The 14,232-nt window shown below is 42.7% G+C and overlaps 1 protein-coding gene across 1 annotated transcript; it reads right to left on the reverse strand.

Moving 5' to 3' along the window:
- Positions 1-3,854: 3,854 nt before the first annotated feature.
- Positions 3,855-8,649, reverse strand: BRS3 (bombesin receptor subtype 3). Its single transcript, XM_073358465.1, has 3 exons — positions 8,100-8,649; positions 6,007-6,358; positions 3,855-5,346 (listed from the first exon to the last, which is right to left on the reverse strand). Exons 1-3 carry the CDS (start codon positions 8,531-8,533, stop codon positions 4,951-4,953), a joined length of 1,182 nt encoding a protein of 393 aa, XP_073214566.1. The 5' UTR covers positions 8,534-8,649; the 3' UTR covers positions 3,855-4,950.
- Between the last annotated feature and the right edge of the window lie 5,583 nt (positions 8,650-14,232).

Below are 14,232 nucleotides of genomic sequence, written 5' to 3' on the forward strand. Positions count from 1 at the left end.
AAAGAAAAAGAATTAAAAATTGATGATTTTTATGAAATAACTTCAGCATTTCTATTTGCCAGAGATTCAGCTTCTTACAATACATGCATGCTTTGATATGATTTGGTTTGCTTTTCTGACTGAAAGGTGATTTCAGTCCTAAGCCAGTATCTTACATTATGATAAGCACAAATTGAAATACTGATAATATTCATGTTAGCAACAGTTCTTTTAACAATGTCTACACTTTTACTCATTCAAGCGGGTAATTTTTACAACACCTAAAGAGCAGTAATATTGTAGTGACTGTCATTTTAAAAAACTTTTTGGTTTAAACATATAAATATATTTTTAAAATATTATGTCAAAATTACTAAATAATACAAATGCAACAAGCAAGTTCCACAAAACTGAAAGTCAGGATTTGGAGCCAAGGGTCGTTTAACTAAGGAACCCCTTGATAAGTGAAGAGACACTGGAATTATTTTACTGGAGGCTAGACTGTTTTAAGTTCAGCTGAATAATACTTTTCAGCCTGAAGAAATCCTTTGGCCCTGATTTAGCAAAGCATCTAAGCACTTTCTTAAATCCTAATAAGTCCTATGCTGAATTGGGGCCTTTATAGTTAACGAGGCTATTAAATGTGCACAAAATGTGCCCAAGCAAATTAAAACATCATTAGATTAAATTATATCTTACATACATGCAAAAAAAAGCAACCTGGGGATATATCTCATTCATAAAATAATATATGGTCCGATCCTGCAAGCCTTCATGTTACATTAGTAGCACTTACTCAAGTAAGGCTTTGCAAGATTGAGCCCCTAGTTTTCAATTATTTTTTGTTTTTACATATTTTGCATATTCTCTATCTCAATATGAATTTGCATTATAAATCCAGACTCCATCATGTTACAGTTCTTTTCTAAATCACATTCAGTGCTGGTGTAAGTGGGCATCACAGCCTTAATTTGAGTAGATTTAGATCCGCATTACCCAGGGCTGAATTTCACTTATAATCTGTTTTCTAGAAAGAAACATTAAGAAAAGATTGCCAACGAAGACTTAACCCCTTTTCCCTATGTCTAATGTTGGTAGCCTAGAGAGATATTATTCATTACATATGGATTGTTAGGTGGATAGACCGAGTAGTAACATCAGATTGTTCAGATAAAGTAAATGTTAACCAATACATTGTATCAGAGTGATGTATCATGAGAGTGCAAATATAACTATTGTTGAAAAAAGGTAGAACGATAAAACCATATAGTGTGTTACATGATGGTGTCAAGAATCTGGGCCTGCAGCAGAGCCAGTCTCTGGGCAACCTAATGAGTGCAGCTGGCCTGTAGTAGACTGCTTGATTATTGGGAAGAGTCCACAGACCAGCTCTTAAGCCCAGCAATTTGGCGGCTGCTCAGAGCATTTGCCCATCGCTATGATAGCATGTGCCTCAGACCCAATCCTGCTCCTGCCTTGCCTCCAGGTAACCTGGTTCTGACATTTGGCACCAATTTCTGACTTTGGCTTTGACCTTTGGCTCTGGCATCTGGCCTCAGCCTATGGTTCTGACCCTGGCTATTGACTCCTGCTCTAACCAGTAGGCCTAACTCCTGCTTCAAGCACTATGCACAACTGCCTACATCCCATTCACTGACAGATGGAATGGTTAGGTCCTGTCATGGCCTGCAATATAGTTGATTCCTAACTGTCAAATGTACAATGTACAGCGGAAACATACGTTTATAAAAGCATACAATAGCAACAAGTTAGCTCATTTAGAACAATAGATACGGAAGGCAAAAAAAAAAAGGAGTATTTGTGGCACCTTAGAGACTAACAAATTTATTTGAGCATAAGCTTTCGTGAGCTAAAGCTCACTTCATCGGATGCATGCAAGTACTCCTTTTCTTTTTGCGGATACAGACTAACACGGCTACTAGTCTGAAAGAAGGCAAAAAGTAACTAATGTAAAACAAGAAAATAGTGAATCTTAGAAGCTGACATTTCTAGGGGCTGTTATGAGGAATACCCAAAGATTACATACTTTAAAGTTTAGCCGTCAGCAGAGAAAGTGTCTAAAATTTGGAAACACATGGCAGATTCACTTTCCAGAGGCCCTTCAGAAATGCGGGGTATGAAAGTATGGAATTTAAACGCAAACTCTAGGTGAGGAAAGAATGCTTTCTTTTGTTTAAAGTTCCCCATGTTCAACTCCATGAAGCTAAAAGTTTGTTCATATTTGTGTGGTTTATTTATCAATTGTAGGCCTATCCCATATCCCTATTAGAGGCAAAGGGAAGGGAGGCATCTAAATGCTGTTCAAGGTACATGGGGCCTGATTCTTTGCTCCAGCCAAGCTGTGCTTGGCGCAGGACTAGCGAGGGAGGGTAAACATGACTTGAAGGCACTTTTATGTTCCCCTTATTCAGTGTTCCATTTTGCTACATACCAGTCACTATTGCTAGGGGCACTACAAGTAATTGCTGCTCAAACGTGTTGCATCTTCAACAGTTAATTTTCCTTCTAATTAGGAAATAAAATGACTTCTCCACCCTGCCCATACCAAATTTTGTCAAACTAACACCTACACTATAGTCTCTCTTCTATAAGTTCCTCCCCAGCTTTCTTATTCAGATGGAAATTCTGTTTCCTCAGTTTGGACAATGGAAGGTCCATTGGGATTTCCTGACTCATTTCCTGTAAAGCAAAATTCTAGTTCAGGTCTCAGAAGTTTCATAAAATGTCTGTCTTCCAGGACTTTTGTAACTCTCGGAGCCAGGAAGGCTGGCTTCCCAGCATTCCCTGACAGGGAAGCTGACCCATGCCAATAGTCATATTGAACTTTTCAGTGCTATACAGTCTGCTTGTCTACAGCCATTATTGTCTGGCATGTATGTCTCTCATCTAGAAGGTCAACTGACTTGAGAGCAAGGGGACCTTCCATTATGAAAGAAACTTATTCTAATAACCTGGAAAACAAAAATCTAACACTTACTATAAAACAGTGGTATTCAAACTGTGGGTCGAGACCCAGTACTGGGTCACGGAATGTAAGGCACTGGGTCACAGTGGCTCTGGTCAGCACTGCTGACCGGGCCATTGACAGTCTCGTCGGTGGTGCTGCCTGGCTAAGGCGGGCAAGTCCCTTCCTGTTCTGACACCGTGCTGTGCCCCGGAAGCGGCCAGCAGCAGGTCCGGCTCCTAGGCCCAGGGGGCCACAGGGCTCCATGCGCTGTCCCCACCCCAAGCACCAGCTCCACACTCCCATTGGCCGGTTCCTGGCCAATGGGAGCTGGTGGGGGGCAGTGCCTATGGGCGAGAGCCACACGGAGCTGCTTGAGTGCCTCTGCCTAGGAGCCGGACCTGCTGCTGGCCGCTTCGCAGCGCAGCATGGCCGTAGTGCCAGGACAGACAGGAAGCCTGCCTTAGAACCCCCGCTGTGTCGCTGACTGGGAGCCACCCAAGGTAAGCCTGCCCCCCAACCCTGTGCCCCAATCCCCTGCCCCAGCCCTGAGCCTCTCCCAAACCTGGACCCCCTTCCTGCACCCAAACCTGTCATCCCTGGCCCCACCCCAGAGCCTGGACTCCCAGCCAAGAGCCCTGACCTCCTCCCGCACCGCAACCCTCTGCCCCCGCCCTGAGCCCCTCCCGCACCCTAAACCCCTCATCCCCAGCTCCGTTGAGTCAGGGGCATCAACAATTTTCTTCAACTGGGTTGCCAGAAAAAAAGTTTGAAAACCACTGCTATAAAGTAAATTAACTTCCAGCACTTATTCTAGCTCTTTCTGACTATTGAGTTGATAGGGTAGATTGATTTTTCCTCCCTTGATCAATATAATGCTAAATAATAACACTTAGTCCTTTTATAGGACTTTTTTATCTATAGATCTCAAAGTACTTTGCAAAGGTGGGTAAGTATGATTATCCCCATTTAACAGATGTGAGTGCCTGCTGCTCCCACTGACTTAATTAGGAGCGTAGAAGCTCAGACCTCTTAAAATCAGGCCATACAGTAAGCAACTTTCCAGAGTCACACAGCAAGTGAGTGACAGACTATGGAATAGGATCTAAAGCTTCTGATTCTTAGGGCTTGTTTACACTTACAGTGCTGCAGCTGTGCTACCTATGCCGATGGGGGAGTTTCTGCAGTTGGCATAGGGACTCAGCCTCCCTGAGAGACAGCAGCTATGACAACAGGAGAAGCTGACATAGCACTGTCTATAGCTGACAGGAGCTAGGTTGGTATAACTGCGTCACTTAGGGGGGTGGATTTTCCACTCCCCTGAGCAACGCAGTTATACTGACATTCGTTTGTAGTGTAGACCACAGCTTAGTGCTGTCTCAGCATCGTGCTACAACTTTCAGCATGGTTTAATTTCAGTTTATGAAAAATAATAACCTCCCCCTAAACTTTCACTCCAAAGTTTTGAGCATTAATATTTGGTGCAAGGAAAGTGACAAAATAAGAAACCTCTCTGGTTTGTCATTCTGTGGAGAGCTGCTTCCATTTTAAAAAACATCAAAGACAACATAAGTACTCAACAAAAGGCAGCGCTCATTGTCACTACTCTGTGGCCAAGAGTATAACAGCAATTCTAATTCTCTGAACACAGAGCCAGTACAAAAATAGTCCTGCAGCTCAAGTGAGTTTAACTTTGTTTAACTGAGCTTAACTTTGTCAGCTTGGTGCAGAAACCTCAGGCATATGGAAAGGATGCATAGCATTCCCGGGGAATAGGCACTATCCTCTTGACTGAGCTTACATCAGTTGTGTTTCTTCTTTTCCCCACACATACTGGTGTGATTTCCCCATTGTATAATTGAAGATGTTAAGACGTCCTGCTGAAGATGCTTTCACAGACTGTATAAAGGATGCATTCTTTTGTTTACTTGTAGCTCCTAGCAGCGTCCTGGTGCACTAGAATCTTGGGAAATGCATGATGTTGGTTCTTCTCCATGATCGAAGAACTAAACACTCTCCTCTTCTTTTGTGACACTATAATCTGTTAGCAAAGTAACACTGATTTCTGAGCCATTTGTGCTGCCTGTGGCTGACAGAGCTCTGGTAGGTGTGTTGCTGGGAGGCCGTGTAGAAAGCCTTGCCTTGCAACACAAGATTTGTTTTTTAAAATGTTGCCGGAAACTTTTACTCAGCCAATAAAGAGCAAAGGGATTGACACAGGAATTGCTGAAGGCCAAAGCCCGGGAGAAAATAGTGACTATAAGATGAAAGGCAGAGGCATCTACAGAAGAGTGGTAGGTGAAAGATCGATACAAATAGAGAATGTGGTTAGGCAGCCAGCAGAGGGCAAACAAACCGACTAGCACCAGCACTGTTTTTGCCACTCTCTTTCGGGATTCAATCTAGGAAAAAATAATTGCATATCTAGTATTAATATTACGTATTTATGTATTATGCTACTCCCTGGAGGGCTCTGAGACCCTTAATAAAAATCAGTCTACATACGATAAGTATTGAAAGTCAGCATGGAAACAAAGCAGAAACTAAAGCATTTTCATTTTCACCCATACATTTTTGTGGCTTTGGACAGGGTATTTTCACTTGGGAACATCTGACTATGAAACTCCCTCTCCCACCCTTTGGTCTGATAGAACCCACTGAGGCCTCATCTAGACAAGGATTTAAGAATGTGATGTTAACACGTTAACTAATGCATTCTAATGCAGGCTCCGTCCCTCAGTGTTTAGAATTTAGTGAAAGGTGCCATAGCTCCTAAATGCAGTGTGGCCCTAATTCAGCAAAGCATAATTCATCGCTATTCAGCAAAGCATTTAAGCACATACTTAAAATTAAATCAATAGTATTTAAGCACATGCTTAAATGCCTTGCTGAATCAGGGCTATTGCTGCCTGTGTATACAGGCTGCACTTTACCTAGGCTTGTTACTTGTCTATTGTGTATACTGTATATGTAAAATGTTCGCACTCAAATTAAATTAAGATTTCAGCCAGTATGCTTAGACTTCTATAAGCTGGGCACCCTAGTTTGTGATCCTTCCTTACCTGTTTACGGGCGTGACCATGTTCTTCAGCTGGCATGTTGAATGTACTTTTGTACAATGTTTTGGCAATAAGAAAATAATAGACAGAAATGACAGCTAGCGGTATAATATAGAACACCAAAAAGCAAACTAGAGAGTGAGCTTCTTGCAGTATCTTCTCTGATACAGGATAAGGGGCACATGCTTCAAAAGATACATTTTTTTCAGGATTGTTGAATGAATATAAATCCGAAAATACAGCTTCTGGGATTGCTAATATCATGGAGACAATCCAAACACAGCCAGCTTTACAGCAGGTCTTCAGAACTGCATCTGATGTTTGCAGTTCCAAGGGCTTAACAATAGCTCTGTACCTAGAAACACAACCAACATCATAGTGTTAGAAAAAATGCAGTAACATCAGTCTTGAGCACCAATAATTTAAATTTGTGGGGACAACTTCATGCCTGATATATCTCCACTGAGGTTGACATAATTGTCTTGGGAATTTAAAGGGGTGAATTTGGTCCGTTTTAGTTTTTAAAATGCTAGATATATACATAATTATGCATTTGTTCTTCTGTGTTTTGAAGTGATGCTAGTCTCTCTATAAGGAAGGCAGAAGCTCAAGGATGAACTTTAAGCATGTACTTATATCCTATTGACTTTAATTGTCTTGAAACTTTCCTCTCCCAGAATGATCATACAGTATCTCCAAAATAGACTGGCCTGCAAACTCCAAATTCAGTTTGCTTTGTAAATTATGCTGAGGAGAGGTGCCATCTAGTGTTTGGAGGGGTTTTGTGTGAAAGTTAATATTTGGGGGGACTGAGGGTGGAGTTGTATATTCTGTATTATGGGTGCACAAGGGGAGGTAAATGAGGAATTTACAAAGATATGTAATATGAAGACCTTGTGTGGAGTTGCATATGCCCCACATTAAAGGTAAGCATGAAAGGGTTTAAAGTTTTGTTGAGGTAGACATAGCAACAAAAGGCAGAGGAAGGCACCTGAAGGGAAGATGAAGTGCTCCTTCCAGTCTAGTTCAGCCTAGGAGAAGGACCAAGAAGCTCTCAGACTTGGAATGAGGGGGGAATGGGAAACTGACCATTTTGCTACTCCAGCTGGGCTAGTCTGCTCGCAAGGGGCTTTATAAGTTCAGGGATGTTTATTTTCCTGCCATTTTCAAGCCATTCCTTGATTGCTGCTGGTTTGTTCATGTTTTTGGACCAGGCAAAAGAAAACTTTGGCACTGATTCCTTGTGCAAAACAATCTGTGCAGAAGTGCATAGAACTTAAAATGATAGGATACAGTGTAATATCTGGTTTCAGAGTAGCAGCCGTGTTAGTCTGTATTCGCAAAAAGAAAAGGAGTACTTGTGGCACCTTAGAGACTAACAAATTTATTTGAGCATAAGCTTTCGTGAGCTACAGCTCACTTCATCGGATGCATTCAGTGGAAAATCAGTGTAATATCTGTTTCCCACTGTGTTCTTGTGATCACACGCCAGGTCACACTCATACAGGACAGTTTACACATGTATACAGAGCAAGATTTAAAATAATATGTAGACACTTTTACCTCTAAGTGGCAGTCAATTTAGTTAGAGTTTTAAGGCCTGATCCAAAGCCCGTTGAAGTGAATGGAAGGATTCCCATTATCCTTAGTCATTTTCACATGAGGATGTGTTGTTCATCCTCATTGACTACTTCTGTACACCACTAGGTAGCACCAATATACAAACTATCTTTTCCCTGCTGTAAGCCTTTTATCTTTCTTGATTCAGTAGAGGGAAAAATGTCTTTCTTACATCACTTAAAACTAATAAAAGGTCAGATTTATTTTTTAAAATTATTTTAAAATTCACTTCATTAAAAAGAATTCTTTTACACTTTCAGAGAATATTGATCTCTTAACTTAAACAAATTGGAGTTGATTTTTACTGATTACTGGAAAAAATCATCTAGCTTTTAATGGGAACATTTAACATCATATTTATCTATCCAAGGACTAAGTATTACAAATTAATGCAAAGTGTTAGCTTCTTCCCTTTTTATTCATTTCTGTCTTAATGCACAAGTACTTCCTGACAAACCAAATTGCTACAGACCTACCTGTCAGCACTGAGAACAGTTAAAGTGAACACTGATACTCCAACTGAAGTTAGCTGGATAAAAGATAACAGCTTGCAGCCAATTCTTCCAAAGAGCCACGTATCCACAATATAGCGTGTTGCATCTACTGGCACACAGGTTAACAAAAGAAGCAGGTCTCCAAAAGCCAAGCTGGTTATGAAAATGTTTGGAACCGTCTGCATTGATTTAATCTTGAAAAAGACTTTGATGAGTATAGCATTTCCGAGGACACCCACTGAAATGATTACAGCATATGTAACATAAATTGTGCACAGTATTTCTAATCCTGGAAAGGAGTCTTCAGTCCATCCTTGATCTACAATATCATTGTCAGTGATAGATCTCAGTTGTTCTGTAATATTGACCGATGCATGTGAAGTCTGATTAGCTGAATGCCAGTGTGCTAGAGACATCTCTTTAAATGTGTCTTCTATCCAGGCTGAGTTGAAACTGATGAGAAATGTTTAATTCTCAACCTGTAGCATGTCGGCAAGAAAGACCATTTAAAAGGTATAGAATTATGTTTGAAATTAAGATTCCTTAGTGCGTTAAATAATTTCTTTCACCACTCGAAAGTCCCAAAGTATGATTGTGATAATGCACCCAGATCCAGTACTGAACTGTGTGGGAGGTGGAGAATTCTTTGATTGGCTTTTCAGCCACTGAAGGTGGGGAGGGAGGAGGAAAAGAGAGGAAAATGGGTTCTTAAAGGTATGTTCTGCAGTCATTTTTTTTCTCATTGAGGTACTTGTGAATAGATGCTTTTTTATTTTTATTAAAACAGCTATTTTTGCATATTACCTAGTAAATATTCCTTAAGGCTTTGTTAAAATATTTTTACAAAAGAAATGTACCCTGTACTACTTATATAGGAAACCTTTCCAGTTTTCAAAAGATTATAGGTAAGTGTAAAGTCTGCTAATCAACATAGTGCTCCGCAGCATGTGTTAATATTGGATAAAAATGTATTGAAACACAGAAAATGAACATCTGTAGGAAAAGATATAGAGTTATGAAGCTGTGTTGATTTTTACTATTGTTTAGATCAGTGCCCTACAGAAATGTGGACAAATTCAGGTATAGCACAGTAATCCCGTGGGCTGCCAAAAGACAATTTAGGGCAGCAAACTATGGCTCCATTGCTGCTAATGCTTACACACGTGCTTAATTTTACTGACCTGAGCAATCCCATTGACTTCATTAGAACGACTCATGGTTAAAATTAAGCAGATATATAAGGGGTTGCAGAATTGAGGCCAGTTATTTTGTGATCACACATACCTGTCAGATATGACTGGTAGGACTGATAATACAGATCTTTAGCCAGATAGTTATGGAAAATGTTTTGATTCCCTATACAGGAGGAGTCTGTATCTCCAAATATTAGTAACTAATTTCTTTAATTATTTTTAATTCACTGGTTAACAAATACAATCTACAAACTGTTGAGCATGTAGATAGTAGAACTGATAACACAGATAATTTGATAGAACAGTAACTTATTAGCTTTCTTTATGTTACACTACTTCAAAGTTATTGGTGCTGTGGCTCTTAGTATCCCGGATTAGGCAATTAACAGTCAAATTTTATTTATGGACCAAATTCTGCTCTGAGATGACCTCATTGACTTGCATCCCCAAGATATTGGGAATTGGACCCACTGGGTCAAATATACCCTTAATATAAGCAGGCAAAACTCTCTTTTTCCTCAGCTTGGGAAAGGGAGGGATGATTAAGGGCAAAGATCTGTATCTGGAGTTTTTTTCTCCACATTCCCTTATTTAGCTGTTAGACAATAGGACATTTTCCTTCATTCGCAGCCTTACAGCATCCATATTTTGAATCACTGTCTATTTCTCTCCACTAATCTATATACAATATGAATTTTTGATAGAGGGCATTTGCTGGATCTCAGTACAAAATCCAATTAGCATAAATTGAGCTTGTTCCATTTAAAGTAATAAAAAAATCAGATCCTAAAACCATACAGGAAACTCCTGATTTTTCTGTGTGAGAGCCAAAATATCTGCACTCACCACTATGCCATATTTGACATTCAAAGATTAGAGGGGCATGCAGGATACACACAGGTCAAGTCTGTATAGAAAAACAGGTCCTGGATACATAAAAAGTATGTAAGTCAAAAATTCAAATTAGGACCCTTTATTGGGTTCTTTTTAGTAAATAAGTTCTTATCACAATCATCCCTCATGAGTCCCATTGTATGGGTACAGTGTGTAGGCTGCTCACAAATTTAGGTGCCATTGAAGATGGCCTGATTATATTGTCCACCCACACCGGCATAGTTGTGCACATTATGCTTAATATGGAGTGTTGCAACTGTAGCACATTGTGACAGCTTAATGTCACATAGTTATGTAAAATGTTTAGATTCCCTGTAAAGGAGGAGTATGTATCTCCAAACACTAGGAACTAATTGCTTTCATTATTTTTATTCACTGGGGGACAAATACAATCCACAAACTGTTGAACATCTACTAGAATAGCACAGAGAATGAAACCAGATGTGTGTACCTAAAACTGGGATTTAGCTGAGATAAATTTGTAACTCACATTGGGATTATATTCAAGATTGGCCCACGATGCAGCGTTAAGATATAAATCCAGACGTGAACTTCCCCAAAGTCTCACGATATTCAGACCCACTAGAGAGATTGGAGCAGACAAAATAAAATCTGAGGCTTGGTCTACAGTACGCGGTTATTTTGGAATTAGCCGAGTTAATTCGAAATAAAACTGATTCTGTCCAGACGACCAAACCATTTTTTTCGATTTAAAGGGCTCTTTAATCCGATTTCTGTACTCCACCTCAGTAGCGCTAAAATCGAGATCAAAGTTCCGGGTTACAGGTACTGTGGACGCAATTCGATGTTATTGGCCTCCGGGAGCTATCCCAGAATGCTCCCTTGTGACCGCTCTGGAAAACACTCTCAACTCTGATCCACTAGCCAGGTAGGCAGTAAAAGTCCTGGGAATTTTTGAATTTCATTTCCTGTTTGGTCACCATCAGCACAGGTGACCATCAGCACAGTCCACCATTACAGTTGACCATGCAGAGTCCACCGTCACAAGAGACTACGCAGTCCCGGATTCGCAGACAAACTCCAGCGTGGTCTGAACAGGAGGTACTGGATCTCATCGCATGTTGAGGAGGTGAATCTGTTATAGCAGAACTACATTCCAAAAAAAGAAATGCAAATACGTACGCTAAAGTCTCCAGGGCCATGACATAAAGAGGCTACTCCAGGGACACAGTGTCGTACAAAAATCAAGGAGCTCAGGCAAGCATACAAAAAAGCCAGGGAGGCAAACGGGTGCTCTGGGTCACAGCCCCATACATGCCACTTCTACCATGAGCTGCATGCATTTTTGGGGGGTGACGCCACCACTACCCCACCACTGTCCGTAGACACCTACAAGGGGGGAGTTGCACGGAGCGAGGAGGATGAGTTATTGGAGGACGAAGAGGAGGAGGACAGTGCACAGGCAGCAAGTGGGGAATCCGTTCCCCCCCCCCCCCCAGCCAGGAACTAGTCTTAACGCTGGAGCCAACAGCCTCCCCACACTCCCAAGGTGGGCTCCCGGACCATGACCCTGGAGAAGGCACTTCTGGTGAGTGAGAGCTTGATCAGAGCCATGCGGTGGGGGGAAACCCAGCTGTGCTGGGCTGTTCGCGTTTAGTTTAAAGGGCTCATCCCTGCTCAGAGCCTCATTGGAGCCACGTGGTGGGTGCGGGGGGTGGGAGGTGATGTATGAAGCGATCATCCCAGAGAGACTGCAGGCCCTCCTTTTATATGGCAAACCCACCAGGCATTGCTTGCTATGGGAAAGGGGAACCGGCAGTTTGAAAGCATTGAAATGAATGCGGAAGAAGCAGAACCCCGCGTGCCCCTAGGGCTTACCATGGCTGCCTGCAAGTTTAATTCTGTTGCCCAGCTGTGTGTGATGGCTTACTCACACCAAAGTGGCAGGCACTTCAGTATAAGAGGCAAAATGCGACCTTGTACAGAAAGAACGTGTACTGTATACTATGAATTGCCTGTTTCACTGAGAAAGAGTGCCCCCTTTGTTCTCTAAAATGTATCCTTTTCTCCCTTTTTCTCCTCCTGATAGGGCCCAGCTGAATGTGTGGAGGCAAACAATTGTGGAGTCCTGTAAAGCGTTAAATGAACACGAAGAGAGGAGGGACATGTGCGATGAGAGCAGGCAGGATGCTATGGTCAAGCTCATGGGGGAGCGAACTGACATGCTCTGTATGGTGGATCTAATGCGGGAAAGGCAGCAAGACCACAGACTGCTGCTGCAGCCCCTGTATAACTGCCCTCCCTCCTTCCCAAGTTCCATAGCCTCCTCACCCAAGAACACGGGGCGGAGGGAGGCTACAGTGACCCACACACTCAACCCCAGAGGATTGCACAGGCAGCAGAAAGCTGGCATATCCGAAATTTTGATTTGGTTTCTGGACTTGTCCTTCTCTTCTCCTCCCGCCCTATTCCCCCCCGGTCTACCTTCTGATTTCTCTCAATGTGTTGTGCAACAAATAATAAAGAAAGGTTTTTAAACAATTGTGACGTTATTTCCTTTCATATATATAGGGGGCAGGTAACTTCAAGAGAAACAGACACAACTGTCACACTGTATCCTGGCCAGTCATGAAACTGGCTTTCAAAGCTTCTCTGATGCGCAGCATGCCCTGCTGTGCTCTTCTAATCGCCCTGTTGTCTGGCAGTGCGAAATTGGCCACCAGGCGAGTTGCCTCAACCTCCCACCCCTCCATAAATGTCTCCCCCTTACTCTCACAGATCTTGTGAAGCATACAACAAGCAGCAATTACAATTGGAATATTGGTTGTGCTGAGATCTAACCGAGTCAGTAAACTGCGCCAGCGCGCTTTCAAATGTCCAAAAGCACATGCTACCACCATTCTGCACTTGCTCAGCCTATAGTTGAACTGCTCCTTACTACTCTCCAAGGTGCCTGTGTACGGCTTCATGAGCCCTGGCATTAAGGGGTAGGCTGGATCCCCGAGGATAACTATAGGCATTTCAACATCCCCAACAGTAATTTTCTGGTCTGGGAAGTAAGTCCCTTCCTGCAGCTGTTCAAACAGACCAGAGTTCCTGAAGATGCAAGCGTCAGGCACCTTTCCCGGTCATCCCACATTGATGTTGATGAAACGTCCCTTGTGATCCACCAGTGCTTGCAGCACCATGGAAAAGTATCCCTTGCAGTTTACGTACTGGCCGCCCCGGCCAAGATAGGGATATGCATTCCGTCTATCGCCCCACCGCAGTTAGGGAACCCCAGCGCATTAAAGCCATCCACAATGGTCTGCACATTTCCCAAAGTCGCTACCCTTGATAGCAGCTGGTCAATGATTGCGTTGGCCACTTGCAGCACAGCAGCCCCCACAGTAGATTTGCCCACTCCAAACTGATTCCCGACTGACCAGTAGCTGTCAGGCTTTGCAAGCTTCCACAGGGCTATGGCCACTCACTTCTCAACTGTGAGGGCTGCTTTCATTTTGGTGTCTTTGCACTTCAGGGCAGGGGACAGCAGGTCACAAAGTTCAATGAAAGTGGCCCTACGCATATGAAAGTTTTGCAGCCACTGGGAATCATCCTACACCTGCAACACTAGGCAGTCCCACCAGTCTGTGCTTGTTTCCCGGGCCCAGAATCAGCATTCCATGGTATGAACCTGGCCCAGCGCCACCGTGATCTCCCAACTGCCACATGCCATGCTTCTAGGAACGTCTGTGTCCATGTCCTAATCAGTATAGTAATCGCGCTGTTGTCACTTCCTTGCCCAATTTTGCAGGTACTGCACATACTGCTGGATAATGCGTGAGGTATTTACAATGGTCAAAACTGCAGCGGAGATCTGAGCGGGCTCCGTAGCAATGGCGCCTGCCCGGGTAATCCTGGAAAAAGGGCGTGAAACGTAGGAGAGCAGAGTGGCAGCGGAAGAAGTGCTGTTCAGTTTACGATAGCCGAAGGGAAATGGTTGTCTTCTGTAGCTTTCACGGAGGTGGGAGCCCAGGACAGACAACATGGAGAAGCTCGGTAGCGCAGCAAGAGTGGGAGAGCAC

This window comes from Lepidochelys kempii, chromosome 9 (genome assembly GCF_965140285.1).
Source record: "Lepidochelys kempii isolate rLepKem1 chromosome 9, rLepKem1.hap1, whole genome shotgun sequence".
NCBI classification, from domain to species: domain Eukaryota; kingdom Metazoa; phylum Chordata; order Testudines; family Cheloniidae; genus Lepidochelys; species Lepidochelys kempii.

Coding starts and splice junctions, on each gene's coding strand:
- BRS3 (XM_073358465.1), bottom strand. CDS start 8,533: ATGTCTCTAGCACACTGGCATTCAGCTAATCAGACTTCACATGCATCG. Junction 6,359..8,099: donor ACTGTTCTCAGTGCTGACAG/GTAGGTCTGTAG, acceptor TTGTGTTTCTAG/GTACAGAGCTATTGTTAAGC. Junction 5,347..6,006: donor ATGGTCACGCCCGTAAACAG/GTAAGGAAGGAT, acceptor ATTTTTTCCTAG/ATTGAATCCCGAAAGAGAGT.